This window comes from Carettochelys insculpta, chromosome 8, assembly GCF_033958435.1.
Source record: "Carettochelys insculpta isolate YL-2023 chromosome 8, ASM3395843v1, whole genome shotgun sequence".
Classification (NCBI taxonomy): Eukaryota; Metazoa; Chordata; order Testudines; family Carettochelyidae; genus Carettochelys; species Carettochelys insculpta.
The window spans coordinates 61037288-61054007 of NC_134144.1; the positions used below are offsets into that span (position 1 = coordinate 61037288).

The 16720-nt window shown below is 39.6% G+C and overlaps 1 protein-coding gene across 1 annotated transcript in view; it reads left to right on the forward strand.

Annotated features, from left to right (window-relative positions):
* DPP10 (dipeptidyl peptidase like 10) overlaps window positions 1–13990 on the forward strand; it is a 111232-nt gene extending 97242 nt beyond the window's left edge. The window contains exons 17-21 of the mRNA XM_075000693.1: window positions 4764–4863; window positions 5537–5595; window positions 5686–5758; window positions 8449–8522; window positions 12333–13990. Coding sequence (XP_074856794.1) covers window positions 4764–4863; window positions 5537–5595; window positions 5686–5758; window positions 8449–8522; window positions 12333–12470 — 444 coding nt within the window. The 3' untranslated portion in view covers window positions 12471–13990. The remainder of the gene's footprint in view (window positions 1–4763; window positions 4864–5536; window positions 5596–5685; window positions 5759–8448; window positions 8523–12332) is intronic.
* The last annotated feature ends 2730 nt before the right edge of the window (window positions 13991–16720 follow it).

The window sequence follows — 16720 nt, forward strand, 5'->3', positions numbered from 1 at the left end:
GGTCATCAGTTATTGAAGTGGAATGCATTCAGTATAAAATCCCTAAATTCTAATCCCCACTGTACTACTGTCTTGCTTCGGGGCAGAGGGAAGGTATTCAGTTTCTGAGTCTCACTTTGGCTATCTTTCAGATGGAGATAATATTTACATCTTTAAAGCCAGCACTGTGGGAATTACTTAATGGTTGTGCAGCCTATTGAAAACAAAGTGCTATTATTACTTTTTCAAACACAAGACCTACATCATCAAACTCATGAGCTATGACTATATCACTTGAGCTAAAGAAGCTGTTGCTGTTATCTGAGCTTATGCTCTACCTGTAGGCCAGACACACAAAACTAGATCTCACTGGGACTTTTCTAACAAGATGTTTAGTTAGGAGATGGGGATCCATCAAATTCAAATGTTTTACAGCACATTTCTCGTGCAGGCCCAGCCTTAGGATTCTAAGAGTCAGAGTACTTAGTTGTTCCATTTTTTTTTCCCAGGGAAAAAATTAACAGGAATTGTTTGATTTTTTTTTTTCCCCCTAAATGATGATTATTAAAATTTTCCTTTAGTGGAAAAGAAATTTGTTCTGAAATAGAGAAAAATACTTTTGATTGAAATGTCCATCAGAATGGACATTTTTATTTCTAAAAAATCAAAAGAAAGCATGACTGATTTTTTCCGCTTGAGGATAGGGCGGCACATCTCTCTTGGCCACTTTTGAAGTGCCTGTTACCACATTATCTGATGTATGCACACAGGCATATAACCCTATATCTGCCATCACGAATATGTACACCCCTCACTACAAGTGGGCCAGTGTCTGTCTTCTACTATGTTATGCAGTGAAACAAACATGATGCGTAATAGATAGTGCAGTTGTTTCTGGCTTAAGTAACAGATACTATTTATTTACTATTGCTCAAAAATTCACCACAGGACTTTAGCACTTAAGTAAGAGGAATACTAGAAGAAGTAAATATCATCTGTCCAAACCAATGATATGATGACAGTACTACAAAACAACATCAATCTGAGCAGGTTTTACATGTCTGCATAGGACCATGAATTCTGTTGCTGCTGTGTAAGTGTTTGAATCAACTGGAGAACAGCTGTGATTTTCTTTCAAAAAATAGTGGTTGCCGGAAGAGTTTATGCATATGCTGGCAGATAAAACAGGTGGTGCAAAGTGAAGATTTTGAAGGGGAACAATAAAGAGGAAATATTGGCGAATTAGATACTTGAGAGCAGTTTAGAATTTGGAGGTGTTTATCTTCACTCAGTTTAACTTAAAATGTCAAAGCTTTTGAGGTTTATCCATCACTAATAAAACTATCAAAAATCCCAAAATTATCATTTAGGAATAGAAAAAATGCTAAGTGTTAGTATAATTATCTCTATTATTATAAGTTCATTTTGCCTTCAACCATATTAAACATTGACTATGAGTATTATATATATAGTCTTTATATGCACCGCATGTTTGAGGAAGTGAATAAAAGATGCCTTTTGCCGGAAGAGTAGGAGGATTTTGTGGATTTCCATGCTGATCTCAGACCAGCTGGGCACAAACATATTGCCCTGAGCTCTCCAGTGTACGTGAACGTTATAACGTGCTTTTGAGCTACTCAGAACAAAGTCTTGACAAACTCCACAATATACACTACTGGCAGTAATAACAAAAACAGTGGGAATGTCAAGACACCTCTGTCAATCAGGCAGCCCACCCAAAATATCTTTTTCCCCTGCAGGAAAGTTACAAACCCTACTGATGAAGTACATCAGAGCAGTCTCTTTGAACTGGTACATATCAAACTGTGGTGGTATATAGTTTACAGATTTCCATCATGGAAATTGAAAATAAATTTAAAATCTGACTGTGTAGCTAACCAACTTTTGGAAAATTTGATACTAGAGGGGTAGCCACAGAAATTTAACTTAGAACAGGAAGTCCAGATTCTTAAATCATAAAATACCAACTAAATATTGTATAGCCATTGAGGGAAGCTATACATGTTACATATATACATGTCTTGGGAATCCAAACTGGAAGCAAAAGCAAAAACTCAGAGGAAAAAATATTCCCAACAGAACTAAACTGGGTTCTTAATGAAAACATGGTATAAATTGTGAATAAGGTGACAATACCTGCGTAGCATTAAAATTGCGCTGTGAAACTACCGTAAAAGGTACAAGCAGCATATTAAACAAGCACCCAAGAGAAAGAGAACCTAGAGACAAAAAAAAGTTACCGCTCTTTTCTGCTCTTTGAGTTATATAAATTACTGGAACCCACATCAACATTTTCTCTTAACTGACAATCTTTTACTATATGTTGGCAATTTTGTGTTGTCTTTAGCAGCTTAGGTTAGAATTTCTGTAAGATTTAGATATCTATTTATCTTAGACTTCTTTGAAAATTCCAGCCTTATTGTATGTGTCCTTCTCTGGAATTGGTTCTCATTTACAAAATTATGAGCTCAAGAACCCATTTTTCTGATTTATCTGGTTTTCCTTAGCTATGATTTCCAGAAAACATAACTTTTTAATTAACCATTTCAGAAGTGAAGAAAAGGATACTGAAAATCTGCTCCCTAAGATCTGTGTTGGGGGTTCTCAACCTTCATTACACTTTTACCCCTTTTAGACAAAATCTTTACTACAAAACCCAAGGAGAAGGGACCAAAACCTGAATCTGGCTGAGCCCCACCACCAGAGTCAGAGGATCTGTGTACTGAGCCTTCCCATCCAAGGTTGAAGTCCTCAGGCTTTAGCTTTGGCCCTGCATGGTAAGGTTAGAGCTTTGACCTCAGTCCCAGCAACGCCATTAAAACAAGGGCTTGCCTCACTTTGAGGTCCTGACTTACATTTTGAAAACTGCTGGCCTAAATGAATCCTGGCCAACTGTCTCCATTCCTTTTCCTTGTTCACTGCCTACTGCTTTATTATTTTTTGAAGAGACTTGTCATACAAAAATATATCTACCTTTGAAAGGCAATTTGCTAGCAATAATCAAGGCAGAAAAGATAACTACCCTGGTAAGAGAAACACAATGCATACAGTAAAAGTATTAAATCTGGACTGCAGGACCTTGAACTACATCTTTAAGACTCTGTAGTTACTCTACGAGTGTTTCATACAAATTCTCAATGTTATGAGAAACAACACCTGGTGCACAGTCTCAAATAAGAGGACTCAGGGTCACATGTATTTTTCTGCATCCTACCAGGAGAAGACGGATTTCAGACATTGCACATAGCACATTTCAGGGTGGTGTGACATGAAAAGGTGGCTTACATCTCATACTTGCACTCCTCTAATCTTGCTGCTGCTCTTTGCTGGCTGTTCTTGAGGGCTGTTTGAATACATGCTTGTACAGCCACAGAAATGCAGAGCATTCAACTCACTGGCTAAACTTTCTTCTGTCCACATACCCTTTTGACAAGGTCAGCCAAGCACTTAAGGTAGAACTAAACTAGGTCCTTAATGAAGACATGGTCTAAATTGTGAATAAGGTGACAATACCTATATCTAGCATTAAAACTATGCTTTGAAATTACTGGAAAATATACAACCTGCCCTGTCCTGCTGGCTCCCTTGCTCTGTTACCCCCACCATCTCCAGCCCCAGGGGCCCCCATGTCCCTGACCCGGCCTCTTGGCATCATGGCAAGCAAACACCCAAGCACCCAAGAAAAAGAGAACTTAGAAAAAAGTTCCTGTTCTCTTCCACTCTTTGAATTATATAACATACCAGCACCTGCATCAACATTCTGTCTTAGCTGAAATCTTTCACTACGTGTTGGCGGAGAATCTCCCATACACTTGAGTGTTCTCCGCTCCTTTTAAGCCAGTACTAACACTAACTTCTGTAAAGCAAAGTGGTTGCTGTACACCAGAGAATCTGACCCCTTCTAAGGGGAAATGTGACAAATCTTCAGGCAGAAACCCCCACTATAGACAATAGGAAGCCATCTGTAAAGATTGACATTCTAGAGAGAAGACAGGTGATATAGCTCTTCCTTGTTCCTTAGCCTGAATCTAAAGCCTCAGTCTGTGACCACACTAGCCCCTCCTTTTGGAGGGGCTATGGTAATGTGGCACTTCGGAATATGCTAATGAGGCACTTCCAGGAATATGCAACACCTCATTAGCATAATGGCAGCCACACATGCTTCAAAACTGCTGGTTTCAAAATGCATGCTGCTCCCGTGTAGCCAGAGGCCTTTTGAAACGGCCCCCTGATTTCGAACGTCCCTTCTTCCCATTCGTGGCAGCACCTTATTAGCATATTCCGAAGTGCCACATTGCTATAGTCCCTCCAAGAGGAGAGGCTAGTGTGGCCACAGTTTCAGTGTTTACCCTGAAATAAGTGAAAAATCATCATAAGATATCAGTGTAAGCAAAAATTCTTCCATCTAGGCACTGTCTCCAACGCTCCTGTCTTCCATTTTTCTATTAGTACCCCTTGCCAGTACTTCTGCAGGCTTGCAAAAGGAGACTATGGTGTATTCAATTAAAATATATGTCATCTTATTCTTACATTAAACAAATAATGAAGTATAATATAATTATAATTAAAGCCTCAGGCTTCATAGCAAGACAGAACAACCACATCTTTTTTTTTTATTTTAATCCATGCCAAAGCAATAGTTGGAGGTGTAAATACAATGGAATGATATGACAGAAGTGGCATGATACTCTTCAACTTCATCTGTTCTAAGGAAGAATGATCAAAACCAAACAAATGGCAAATCATGTTATCTGGTTTCATAGGGATATGGTGGATACATTGCATCAATGATTTTGAAATCCAATGAAAGACTTTTTAAATGTGGAGCTGTTATTGCACCAATCACAGACATGAAGTTGTATGGTGAGTATTTCCCATCCTTCCTTTTTATTAAATGATTTGTTTAAAATACCTGTACAGCAGATTTGCAAATCAGGTTAACTAGGGTCAGGTAGTGCTATGGAACTGTATTTAAGCTAGGCAAACAGGACACACAGTTTCAATTTTAAAATGAGGGCAATTAATGATGAACAGTTTAGCAAAAGATGTGATAGATCCTCCATCATTTAGGGGTATTTAAGATTTTCGAAAGGAATTGAGATATTTAGGTGGCAAATTCTCCCTAAAATCAGTTCTAGTTACATATGTAAATTCCTTATGTCCCTTTAAATATCCCTACCTAAATCCAGATCATATGTCTGTCTATCAGATATGAGGTGAAATCCTGGACCCATGTAAGTCATTGGCAAAGCTCTAGTAGACTTCAAGAGGGCCATGATTCTACCATGCTTTATTTTAATCACTAGGTATTGGGCTCTGTGCAAGATCTGTTGGATAAAGTTCTGTGGCCTGCATTATGCAGAGGTCAGACTAGATAATTATAATGCTCCCTCTTGGCCTTAAAGTATATTAATCTCTTTTCAAGATGAAGACACTTGCCATTGTTACAAGTTTCTCCTGGCTTTCAGCCAGAAATGAAGATTTAAAAAAAATTTGAATTTTTCTGGGTTAATTCTTTCTCTGTTTTCCTTTGCAGCATCAGCTTTTTCAGAAAGATATCTCGGCATTCCATCTAAAGAGGAAAACGCATATCAGGTAAGTTGGTTTAATGAGTAATTTTTTTTAAAAAAATGTTTGGCTTTGAAAGTATACTGCAATTACATTGTATGTGCTCATTTTTAATAGGCATCCAGTGTACTGCACAATATTCATGGTTTAAGAGAAGAGACTTTACTAATAATTCATGGGACAGCTGATAGTAAGTATTTATAAATGCAATTAAATTTGCAGTTATAGCTTGTAATATGCAGACACCCAAAAAAAGATTATGCAGGTAACTGACACACACATTTTCAGACTTATAAGCTTTTGTCTCCCAGCTAATAGAGTTCTACATCCAAATAGATCTGATTGTCAGTTTCAGCTGCCAAATGTAAACCCAAACTGATGTAATTTTTCTTTGCTACATACTTTTAACTCTTAGCTGCTGTGTGTTCTAATTTGTTTATATCTCATGATGCACAATGTTGCCAGTGAAATGCACTGTATAAATTATTAAGAAGGGGAAATACATTTTAATAGTCTTTTAAATCAATCTCAATTTTACAATTGAAAGTATAATGAATGTCAGTGTAATCAGTGATAAACAGTATCTTTCAGTAAATTAACCCTTTTGGTTGATTAATTAAAATGTAATACAGGTTGACCATACTCAACAAGCACCCTTGGGAACTGAACTCCCCTGAAAGAGGGAATTTCCCATATGAAGGGAGGGCGCCCTGCCTCCGGACTCTCCCCACAGCCTGCTGCCCTGTCCTGCTGGCCCCTGTCCTCCCTGCTGGCCCCCTTGCTCTGGTACCCCCACCGTCTCCAGCCCCAGTGTCCCCCATGTCCCTGACCAGGTTTCTTGGCTTCATGGCCCCGGACCTGGCTCCAGCTATCAGAACCAGCTTCACAGGACACATTCCCATGCTGAGCTTCCCTGCACAGGGTTGCTGGCACCCCTTTTGCTTGACTCCCACCCTGCAGGGCTCCCAGCCATTAGCTCTCATCCCAGTAACATCCAAGGTCCTACTGGACCCCAGATAATGCCGGAACAGAGAATCCTGATTTGGGGACGTACTAGGGAATCCTTAAACTTTTTAGGGCTAGCCTGTAATTTGTGAGCAAAGTCAATGGAGTTAACACCATTGTAACACGTGTCTAAATGACATCAGAGCCAGGCCAAGTGCCTGCAATGGAAAGCCGTGGGTGTCAGGCAGCAGAGATTTTCACCTGTGAAAATTGACAAGCAATTTTTTTGTACGGTAGACGCCCAACTTATACAGAGGTTGTGTTTCTGCACAACCCCATGTAAGTCAAATTTCCCATCACAGCAGCACTGGACAGTTTCCTGTCTCCTGTGAGTGGCGAGGAGTGGTGAGCCTGGCTGTTTCCTGTCGGTCAGTTTCCCCACTCTTGTGAGCAGGTGGGGGGCTGGCACCTGGACCTGCTGCCTACCACTCACAGGAGTTGGGAAATTGACCAGCACTGCAACTGGTCAGTTTCCCAGCACCTCTAAATATGGAGCAGCCTGTAGCCTGGCACCAGTTTCCCGCCACTCAGTCATATTAACCAAAGATTCTCGCAACTTGAGTGCACATATCTTGCGGTTCTACTTAAGTGTATTTTTCTGTTCATGATAAAAGAGATAAACAGTGACTTGGATTTCAAGCCCATCTAGGGGACCAAAATAAATTTTATACTTTGCACAACCTATGTACATCACATACATATTTGTTCTACTCCCCTCAGAGCAGGTGGGTGGACAGAGCTAAAATGCTGGTCAGCCCAGAAGAACTGGCATGGGAGACTTGGAATTTGCTGCTGGTACAGGCCAGCACGAAGGATTTCCCCTCCATCACCCACACGATGGGAGAATTAGGGAGGGAATTATGCCTACAGGAGATATCTGAGCAGGCCAGTGCCTGCCAGAAACTACTCCTGGGTTTGTGCCCTCCTTCTCTGGACTTTGCCATCAGTGCAAGCTTGGTCTCAGAGCTGCATGTTTGTACTGCATGAAGTTTAGATTATCGAAATAACATTATAAAAGGCTTCTTATCTCAGTGAACGCAGTCTCTTACAATTCTGTGCAAAAAATAGAAAATCTGACATGCTTTCATTTACTACATTGGCAAACCTTAATTGCATGCGAACACACCAATGAGTCTCACCTTTAAACCACATCAGTCCTTGCTAAATAATGTGAAAAGCTAACAGACCTTACTTGTCAGGAGGAGGGATTGAACCTGTGAACTTAGGGGCTAAAACCATATGCCCCTACCAAAAGCCAGAAAGTTTTCAGCTAATGCCATACAGCAAACTTCACTCACCCTTGTCTGTGGTCTCAGTGCCTCTGGGTTATAAACAGATGAAAAATAAGAACCCCTATATAGTGCCCAGAAGGCATTTTGTATTCTAGTGCTGTCCATCCCTGCAGCACTATTGTTATTTGCTGTGGTGTTTATTTCAGTTGAAGGCAGGAAAGATACATCTACATTGCAGTCATTGGTTTGGCTGTTGTGTGTGTGGACATACTTGAGCTAATTTTGATCAAGCTAACTGAAATATCAAAAGCAGTGAGTCCATGCCAATACAGGCAACAGTATGGGGTTGTCCAAACCAACCCAGGGTATGTACTTGAGCAGCCAGCCCATGCTGCTACAGTGCTATGTATTTGTATTCTAGCTGGCAAGATCAAAGCTAGCTCAGGAGTCTCTAAATGTGCTACAGTCACACTTCTGATTGCAGTGTAGATAGACTTTAGACAACTGCAAATCTGGTAGCAGTTTGACACCTAACTTGGACCAAAATGTTACTTTATCTAAAAGAAAATACACAAATAAATGCAATTAATATACAGGTACTATAATAATGTTTTTCACTAATTCAAATGTTATTGTCTTGTAGCTAAAGTTCATTTCCAACACTCGGCAGAATTAATTAAACATCTAATAAAAGCTGGAGTTAATTACACTATGCAGGTATGTAATTCTCAGGTGTCTCACAGGTGCGCTGTTTAGTCCTTAATCTCATTTGCCCTTTCTCATTTGTAAGGCTCTTTGGGTGACTTGTGTCCAACCCAGCATAGACTACTGTAGTGTCATCATTGACTGCACCACCCCCTTGTCCTACTCCCAAGTCAGTACATGACCACTTAACTGTGGTCTCTGTCCTATAGCTGGATCACAGTTTATAACAGAGTGGGTCCAAACCACTGACTCTCATATAAAATGCTTCATTGAAGTCCAAGGCTGTGGTTACACTACAGTGCTCTGTCAACAGAAGTCACTGTCAGGAGAGTTTTCCCGACAAAATATCTGGGGACAGAGTGCGGCCACACACAAAAGCCAATCAGGAGAGTGCTCTGCTCTGTCGACAGAACAGCCAAACTGCCCAGCTGCTCTCTCAACCAAACAGGCACCTGGAAGCACAGCAGACAGGGCTGCCCATCGTTGTGCATGTCCTGTCTGTCGAGAGAAGGCCTCCACCCTGAGCATCTACTCAGTTCTTTTTCTCAATGGAATCTGTCGACAGCAGCATTATGCCTCAAAGCTTTGAGACAAAATGCTGCCAGCAAAAGTGCTGTGTTTTGTTGAGGTGCTGTTGACAAATCCCATTTTGTGTGTGCACGCTCTATGAGTTTTGTTTACAAAACAGGGGTTTTGCCAGGAAAACTTGCGAGTGTAACCGTAGCCCAAATATATTCCACCCAGTGCAAAGGTTTCCAAATTGCCGGCACTGGCTGATTTTTTCCTTCTTAATTTCAGTTACTAATTGTGCGACAAGCAGCTGAAAAAATACTGTAATGGGCTTTCTCATGCCCACTGGCTGGATTACAGGTGGGTGTAGTTTAAGAGAGCAGCTCAGGGAATGGAAAGTAGACCAGAGTGTCATTTTGTGGGGTTGGACTGCTGGTCACCAGCTCTGACGGAGGCAAATACTGCTACGCAACGGCTCTGGCTGCATTAGTCTGTTGAATTTTTAATACATTCGTGGCCCATTCATTCAGATACCTCTGCTGCTATGATACATCACAAACCTAATGTGATCCTACACATAAAAAATGCTGTAGTTGCCACAGGGATATATAAAATCATAAATAAGAACATAAAAATGGCCAGACTGGCTTAGACCTAAGGTCCGTCTAGCACTGCATCCTGTATTCCGACAGTGGCCAGTGCCAGGAGTCTCAGAGGGAATGAGCAGAACAGGTTATCATCAAGTGATCCATCTCCTGTCACCCATTCCCAGCTTCTGACCATCAAAGGCTAGAGACACCATTCCTGTCCATCCTGGTTAATAGCCGTCAGTGGACCTAGCTTCCATGAATTTATTCAGCTCCTTTTTGAATCCTGTTAAACTCTTGGCCTTCACAACTTCTTCTGTCAAAGCATTCCACAGGTTGACTATGCACTGTGCAAAGAAATACTTTCGTTTATTTTAAATCTGTTATTTATTGTTTTCATTTTCTGTCCCCCTAGTTCTTGTGTTATGGGAACAAGTAAATCATTTTTCTTTATTTACTTTCACCATACCAGTAATCGTTTTACAGGCCTCTATAATACACCACCCGCCTTAGTCTTCTCTTGCTAACCTTAAAAATCCTAGTTTTATCTCTCCTCATATGCTAGTTGTTCCATACCCCTAATCAATTTTGTTACCCTTTTCTGACCTTTTTCCAATGCCAAGATATCTTTTTGAGGTGACAGAACCACATCTCCATGCATTATTCAAGATGAGTGCATACCATGGATTTCTATAGAGGCAATAAGAGTGCTGCTGCACTTTGAGTGAATGTTCTCAGAGAATTATCCAAAATGACTCCAAGATCTCGCTCTTCAGTGGTAACAGCTAGTTTAGTCCCCATCATTTTGTACACATAGTTAGGATTATGTTTTCCAATATGCATTACTTTGCATTTATTAACTTTAAAATTCATCTGCTATGTTGTTGCCCAATCACCTAGTTTTGTGCAAACCTTTCAAAGCTCTTCACAGTCTGCTTTTGACTTAATTGTCTTGAGCAGTTCAGTATCATCTGCACATTTTGCCACCTTACCGTTTCCTCCTTTCTTTGGGTCATTTACAAATATGTTGAATGGGACTGGTCCCAGCATAGACCTCTGCGGGACATCAGTAATTACATTTCTCCATTCTGAAAACTGACCATTTATTCCTACCCTTTGTTTCTTGTCTTTTAACTAGTTATTAGTCCATGCAAGGAGCTTCCCTCTTATTCTGAGCTAGCTTGCTTTGCTTAAGAGCCATTGGGGTGGATAAGGACAGTTGGGCCACATAGTTGTGAATGACAAAGGGAAAGTGATTCCAGGGCTCCCAAACGGCAAGGACTTGGTCTATGGGAATGTCAGTAGTACAGGGGAAAATGTAAATGACTGTAACTGAGGATGTGTCTGTACAAACAGATGGGAATGGACTGTGGACAAGGTAACTGGGGACATTGATTTTGCCCTACTTTTATGCAGTTCCTCGTACATTGTGGCATATAATGGACACAAGTAATACGTGATTATATTCTTACCATCTACAGGCAAATAATGGCCCTGTTTGTAATTCTCCAAACATTGGGATGGAGCATTCTGTAGTCACTGTGCTTTAAGGAAGTGGGGTTGAGGTCAAGCAGGAATTCCTGTCCTTCATGCCACTATGCATTTCCCGAGCAACCTGCCTATAGTAACACAGCTTGAGCTCCGGGCCTACGATTTCCCTCTCAAATCTTGAAGTCTCCTCTCTGTCCTTGCTCAGGGAATCTCCCATAATTTGAGGGTTGAGGAGATGACACTGATCATCTACATTCACCATGATGGAAGGTGCTGGGCTTTGGATGAGACAGAGCAGACACAGGGAATGTTTTTTTCTGTTGGGGTTCACTGACCCACAGAAAAAAGTCATTTGCATACCACACGCAGCCCCATAGCAGAGAGGGGTGTTTTGGAGCTACTCCGGGTTCAGGGGAAGTCCAGAAACGAGGGGTTCACGATGAGGGAGGGGGCTCCAGTCTGGACCTGAGGGGTTCGGAATGTGGCTCATGGCTAGGTCAGCAATTTGGGTGTGTAGGGGGTGCAAGCTCTTGGAGGGGGTTGGGTGAGCATGTGGGCTCCAACCAGGCTCCCAGTCAGCAGGAGATGGACGCTAAGACTCCGTGCCCTGGGAGCTGCCCGCTCCCTCAAGTGATGCCTCTGCAGCTACTATTGGCAATAGTTTCTGGCCAACAGGAACTGCAGATGAGGCGCACATGGACCCCAAGCTTCCCTGATCGTCCATCCTTGGGCACCAGGGTTGCCAACCAGCCAGGCATTCTAGCTTCCCTCACAGTGAGGTGAGCCTGCACATATAGTTCCAGCCTTGCAGAGGAGGCTCTAAGGCTCTGGGCTTCTGGCCTGGTGTGTGGAGAAACTAAGGGGCCAGATCTTGTCTGCAGAATGGAAGTTCTCCACCTCTTAGAAGAGAAATAGTAACACATATGAAAAGGTTCCCCATTGAATACTTCCTTTGGTTACACTGAAAAGTCCAACCAGAAATTATTTTAAGTACTGTATTTGAGAACAATCTTTAACAGCTAAAGATCACGATGCAATCATTTAGTGCTGGTTCTGAATCCCAATAAATAAATTTTGATTTGCATGTTATTACTTTGCTTGAAACCATAAAACTATTTAACAGAATCATGATGTTGCCTATTAAAAAGCTTTTATAATCAGACTGAAAAAATTAGAGTCCTAAATACCTGAACTGATTTTTAAGAAAATTTACTTCCTCCATTTCCTTTGCTAGATCTACCCAGATGAAGGTCATAACATTGCATCAGAGAAAAGCAAATATCACCTTTACAGCACAATCCTTGGGTTTTTTAGTGCTTGTTTAAAAGAGGAAGCACCAATTTTACCACAGGAATCTGAAGAGGATGAATAAGGAAGCCTGTTTGTACAGTACTGAAGGAGACTTACTTTGAGGCTCAATAAAACCTTAAATAAAAGAGACTGTAAGATTGCAGATTCTGCAGAAGCTCAAGGGCAGCTAAAGGATATAACAGTGGAACAGCACATTTAGAGACACTGAGCTCATAAACTGGAATTTGAGTCCAAACGTATTACGGAGGGACAAAGCCTATATCTTCGTGGGAAGGACAACAGTTGATTACAGCTTCTGGGACAAACTTAGTTTTGCATATGTGTAGAGTTAGTGCATGTTTATTATGTTAAGCTCACTGTTTGTTCTGTAAGTAGTTGCTCTGTTTTTAATTTAAATGCACATCTTTATCCATCTTTGCATTATGCACTACCAAACATAAATATTAAGGCCACTTATATTTTAAAGGGTGAGTTGCAATCTAACACTTTACTATAACTTTACAACAAGTGCAATTCCTTCCCTCTCTATTAAGCATAGGAAAACTTTGAGTTTATAAAAGATGTGATATTTTCTATAATTTCTGTTTAAAGGGAAGATATTGTCCAGTGGGTTGTATGATGTAAGTCTAGAAATTGATTTGTTTTTGTTTTTTTTTGGTTTGTTTTGTTTTAATTTCAGACATTTATTATTGTTATTGTACCTATTGGTAACCAGTAGGGGAATTTTGGGGAGAACACTGTTGGTCTTTATGTATATACACACAACTTCATAAACAGAAAATCATTGTAGGCTTGAACAATTTTTCAAGCCATAATTACCAGCTGTGTTTTAATAACGTTGGCAATTGAAATATTTCCCCAATCCACAATGTACCGTTTCCATAAGAAATGTTTGGGTTGTGTTTTGGTATTGTTTATGGTAGTTAATAGTTTGCTGGTTACCCTCTAATTTTAGAATATGCTACTTTGTCAGATGTAAATTAGATACATAAATATTAAATTATAGTTTCAGATAAAGAAATTTTATTAACAATGTAATGCCATTGAGTATTACTTTACCCTAACAGAGAAATCCTTGCTCAGATTCCATTCTAATTTTCATAGAGGTAGCGGGTAACTAGAAGAATCTGTCAGTTTTTATTTTGTAAACCACAACTACTCATTAAATCTGTTATAAGAAGGATTTACATTCAGCAGTGTTACAAAGAAATGAAGTATTTTCATCCATGGCCAAGAAAGCTCCTGACAAATGAAGTCCTGTTATTTTATTCAGATGAAGATGCCAAAATGAATTCATTTATTTGCCAAGGTGAAATACAACACTAGAAATTAATACTATGAAATATACAAGCCAGTCAATACAGGTCATCAGAATATTAATATCAACAACTGAAGTCAAATATTACATTAATTTAATATTAGGTATCTTCCAGAAGGTATCTGAAGGCTCTTGACAAATGCTGTGCAACTCACAAATGCATATGTAATTTTTTTTCTGAATATTATTTATTAATGCTTTTCTACATGATTAGGGTTTCATTTCTTGCAAGATTAAAATTAAAGTAATCAACATAATTTTTGGAAAGTAACTATTACTATTGCATATTTTATGAAGAATTAAAAATTTGTAAGGTATATTGAAATTCATCTGAAGCTTTTTAAACCGTATTTTCCTCTGGAATATTTTCTTCTTCAACTGCTAGAATTTTCTATCATGCAAATAATTGAGTTGTCGGAAAGATATGGTTTTATGGAGCACTTAGAAGTATCTGTCTATTAATGTCTAGTGTTCACCTTGTTTTAATAGCAATTTTTATCTATTTTCAGTTAGTTTAATACACTTTTAATGCACAACGGCAGTTTGTCTGGATCCCAATGTTACCGCAAAGTGTATGGTGGAGAATGCCTGCAGTGGTGGATATGGAAACATGTTATGCACTAGGATAAGACGTCATGAGAAATATCAGAGTATCAATCTCTTCAGTAGCAACAAGCAAGAAATCAACCACCTATCAGGGAACCTACCTACTCTGTTTATAGTACAGGAGCAGTACTTCGATTTACTAAAATTGGGATTTGTTCTTGTAAATTTGCCCAGATTATGTCCATTATAATTTTCTCTGATATACTTCCACGACCCACATTTTCCTGTTGAAACACAATGTGGGGAATCCTGGCCCCACTGAAGTCAATGGGAATTTTGCCACTGATTTCAATGGGGCCAGGCTTCCACAACATACATGCATACATGTGACCTACATTCAGATGTACAACAAGTGTATATGCACTGGAGGCTTCATGTTCATAACATCAATCTGCATGTGCCATCTGCTTATGGCCATGCATGCTGAACATGTACCTGCTCTTTATCTATGCAACAGCAGGCATGCATTCTGAGGTTCATTTTTAATGCATTCTGTATTTTTCTTAAGCCACAAATACAAATATTTCCACTGCATTTTCCTTGCAGCTGACTAACACTCAGACCCTAGGGTGAGCATCAGACTTTGGGGAAGGTTTACTGGTTTAGAAATGAAATGATTATCCACTAGTTCAATTTTGGTATTTCATTAGTAATTATAGATATTTTTGTTTCTGGATTTTCCTTTGAGGTTGATTCAAACTTTTTATTTATCTGTAATTATCTTTAATCATGCTAATGGGAGTCAGGTTTAGTTTTTAATCTTATAAACATCTACATAATCATGATGAGTTGTACAGATATTTAAGTACATGTCTGTGGGTAACTAATGCATTGTTATTAATCATTTGTATTTCAGTAGCACCTAAAGGCCACAGTCAGGAACTATAATTGAATTGTTCTAGGCACTGTCCACATAAATGGTCCAAAGAGCTTCAAGTCTGGTATTCTATTCATTTCAAACCATTATGGAAATATTGTAAGGCCAGAAAATTACTATATGTTGAACCTCTCTTATCCAGCACCCTTGGGACCTGACCAGTGCCAAACAAGAGAATTTTCCAGACCACAGAAAGTCAACATTACAAACACATTACCAACATGTCCACTGCTTACTGGGCTCTTAGAAGACATTTAGGGGTAAATTACAGCTAAACAGCACAGAACACTGAGAGCCAAGATTGGTGGTTGTAAACAAGCTTTATGGAACCATGGAAAAATTGGCCACGCCCATGATAAGTAGTGATCTGGCTAACTAAAATCATGCTGGATTACGAATGTTGCTGGATAAGAGAGTGCCAGATTAGAGAGGTTCAACCTGTACTTGTTTCATCTTCCTTTAAGAATGTGACCCATTTTTAGACAATACCTGCTATTTGGGGAAAGCTCGAAAATTACAAACTATATACTGAAGTCAGGAGAAATGCCATTTACATCAGTGCATTTTTTCCTGAATTATTATATGGCCTAATAGAGATCAGAATCTGGCCCATCTAAATGTACTCTTTAATCGTAATGCAGTCAGGCAAAGGGATTGTTTAGGAGAAACCTGACCAATGTATGGTACGTGCAACCTGCATATTTTTTTTTCCTCTCTTTTAGAGTCAAGCACCTCCTGGTCATAGTTCAGGCAGGTTCTGAGTTAGTCGCAGGTCTGAGAGTTGAGCGTAATTCTCTCTGCTCTTATACTCAGTTTACAAATATAACCCTATAGATTAATTTAGTCTGTCTGTGCCTTGTCAGAGAGAAGGGCTTTCAGTTCATTCTAAGACTCCCCAAAAAGGGATTTAGTAGCATTGGTTTTGATTTAATAGAAGTAATAAAATACAGAAGAGTCCTGCTTTTTAACTGAATATCCTATATGGTTTATTAGGCACACTGAAAGTTCCTGAAACCTAGAGTAATGTCTCACAGAAAAAAAATAGGCAGAAGCAACCCTGTATTTCTTCTGCAAGTCCCTTTTAGACAACTAGAAGCATCAATCCCTTTTATGTCTTCTTTGAGTTACTCATAGGTGGGGGGACTGCTTATTGGCAGTCATTTCTAGGGAAGAGAGCCCATTACTAATATTGATAAATGGAACTATTTCCACTGAAAACCCTTTCATATGCATAGAAACACTCCAGTTTTCTTCAATTGAATCCAAGATATTTGAGATTGAGACCTAAACAAATTGGGAATAAGGGAATTTTGAAGTGTGGGGTTTATTTCGAAACATTCATGTCTATACAGCCAGTCTGCCTTTCAAAAGCAGCACTTTTGAAGTACAACTAGCTGCAATTATACTAATGAGGCACTGAATATGCATGTCAGCACCTCAGTAACCTGTTCTGAAGTATCTCATTAACATGCACCTTCTGAAAAGGAGGGACGTGTAGACATGGCCACTG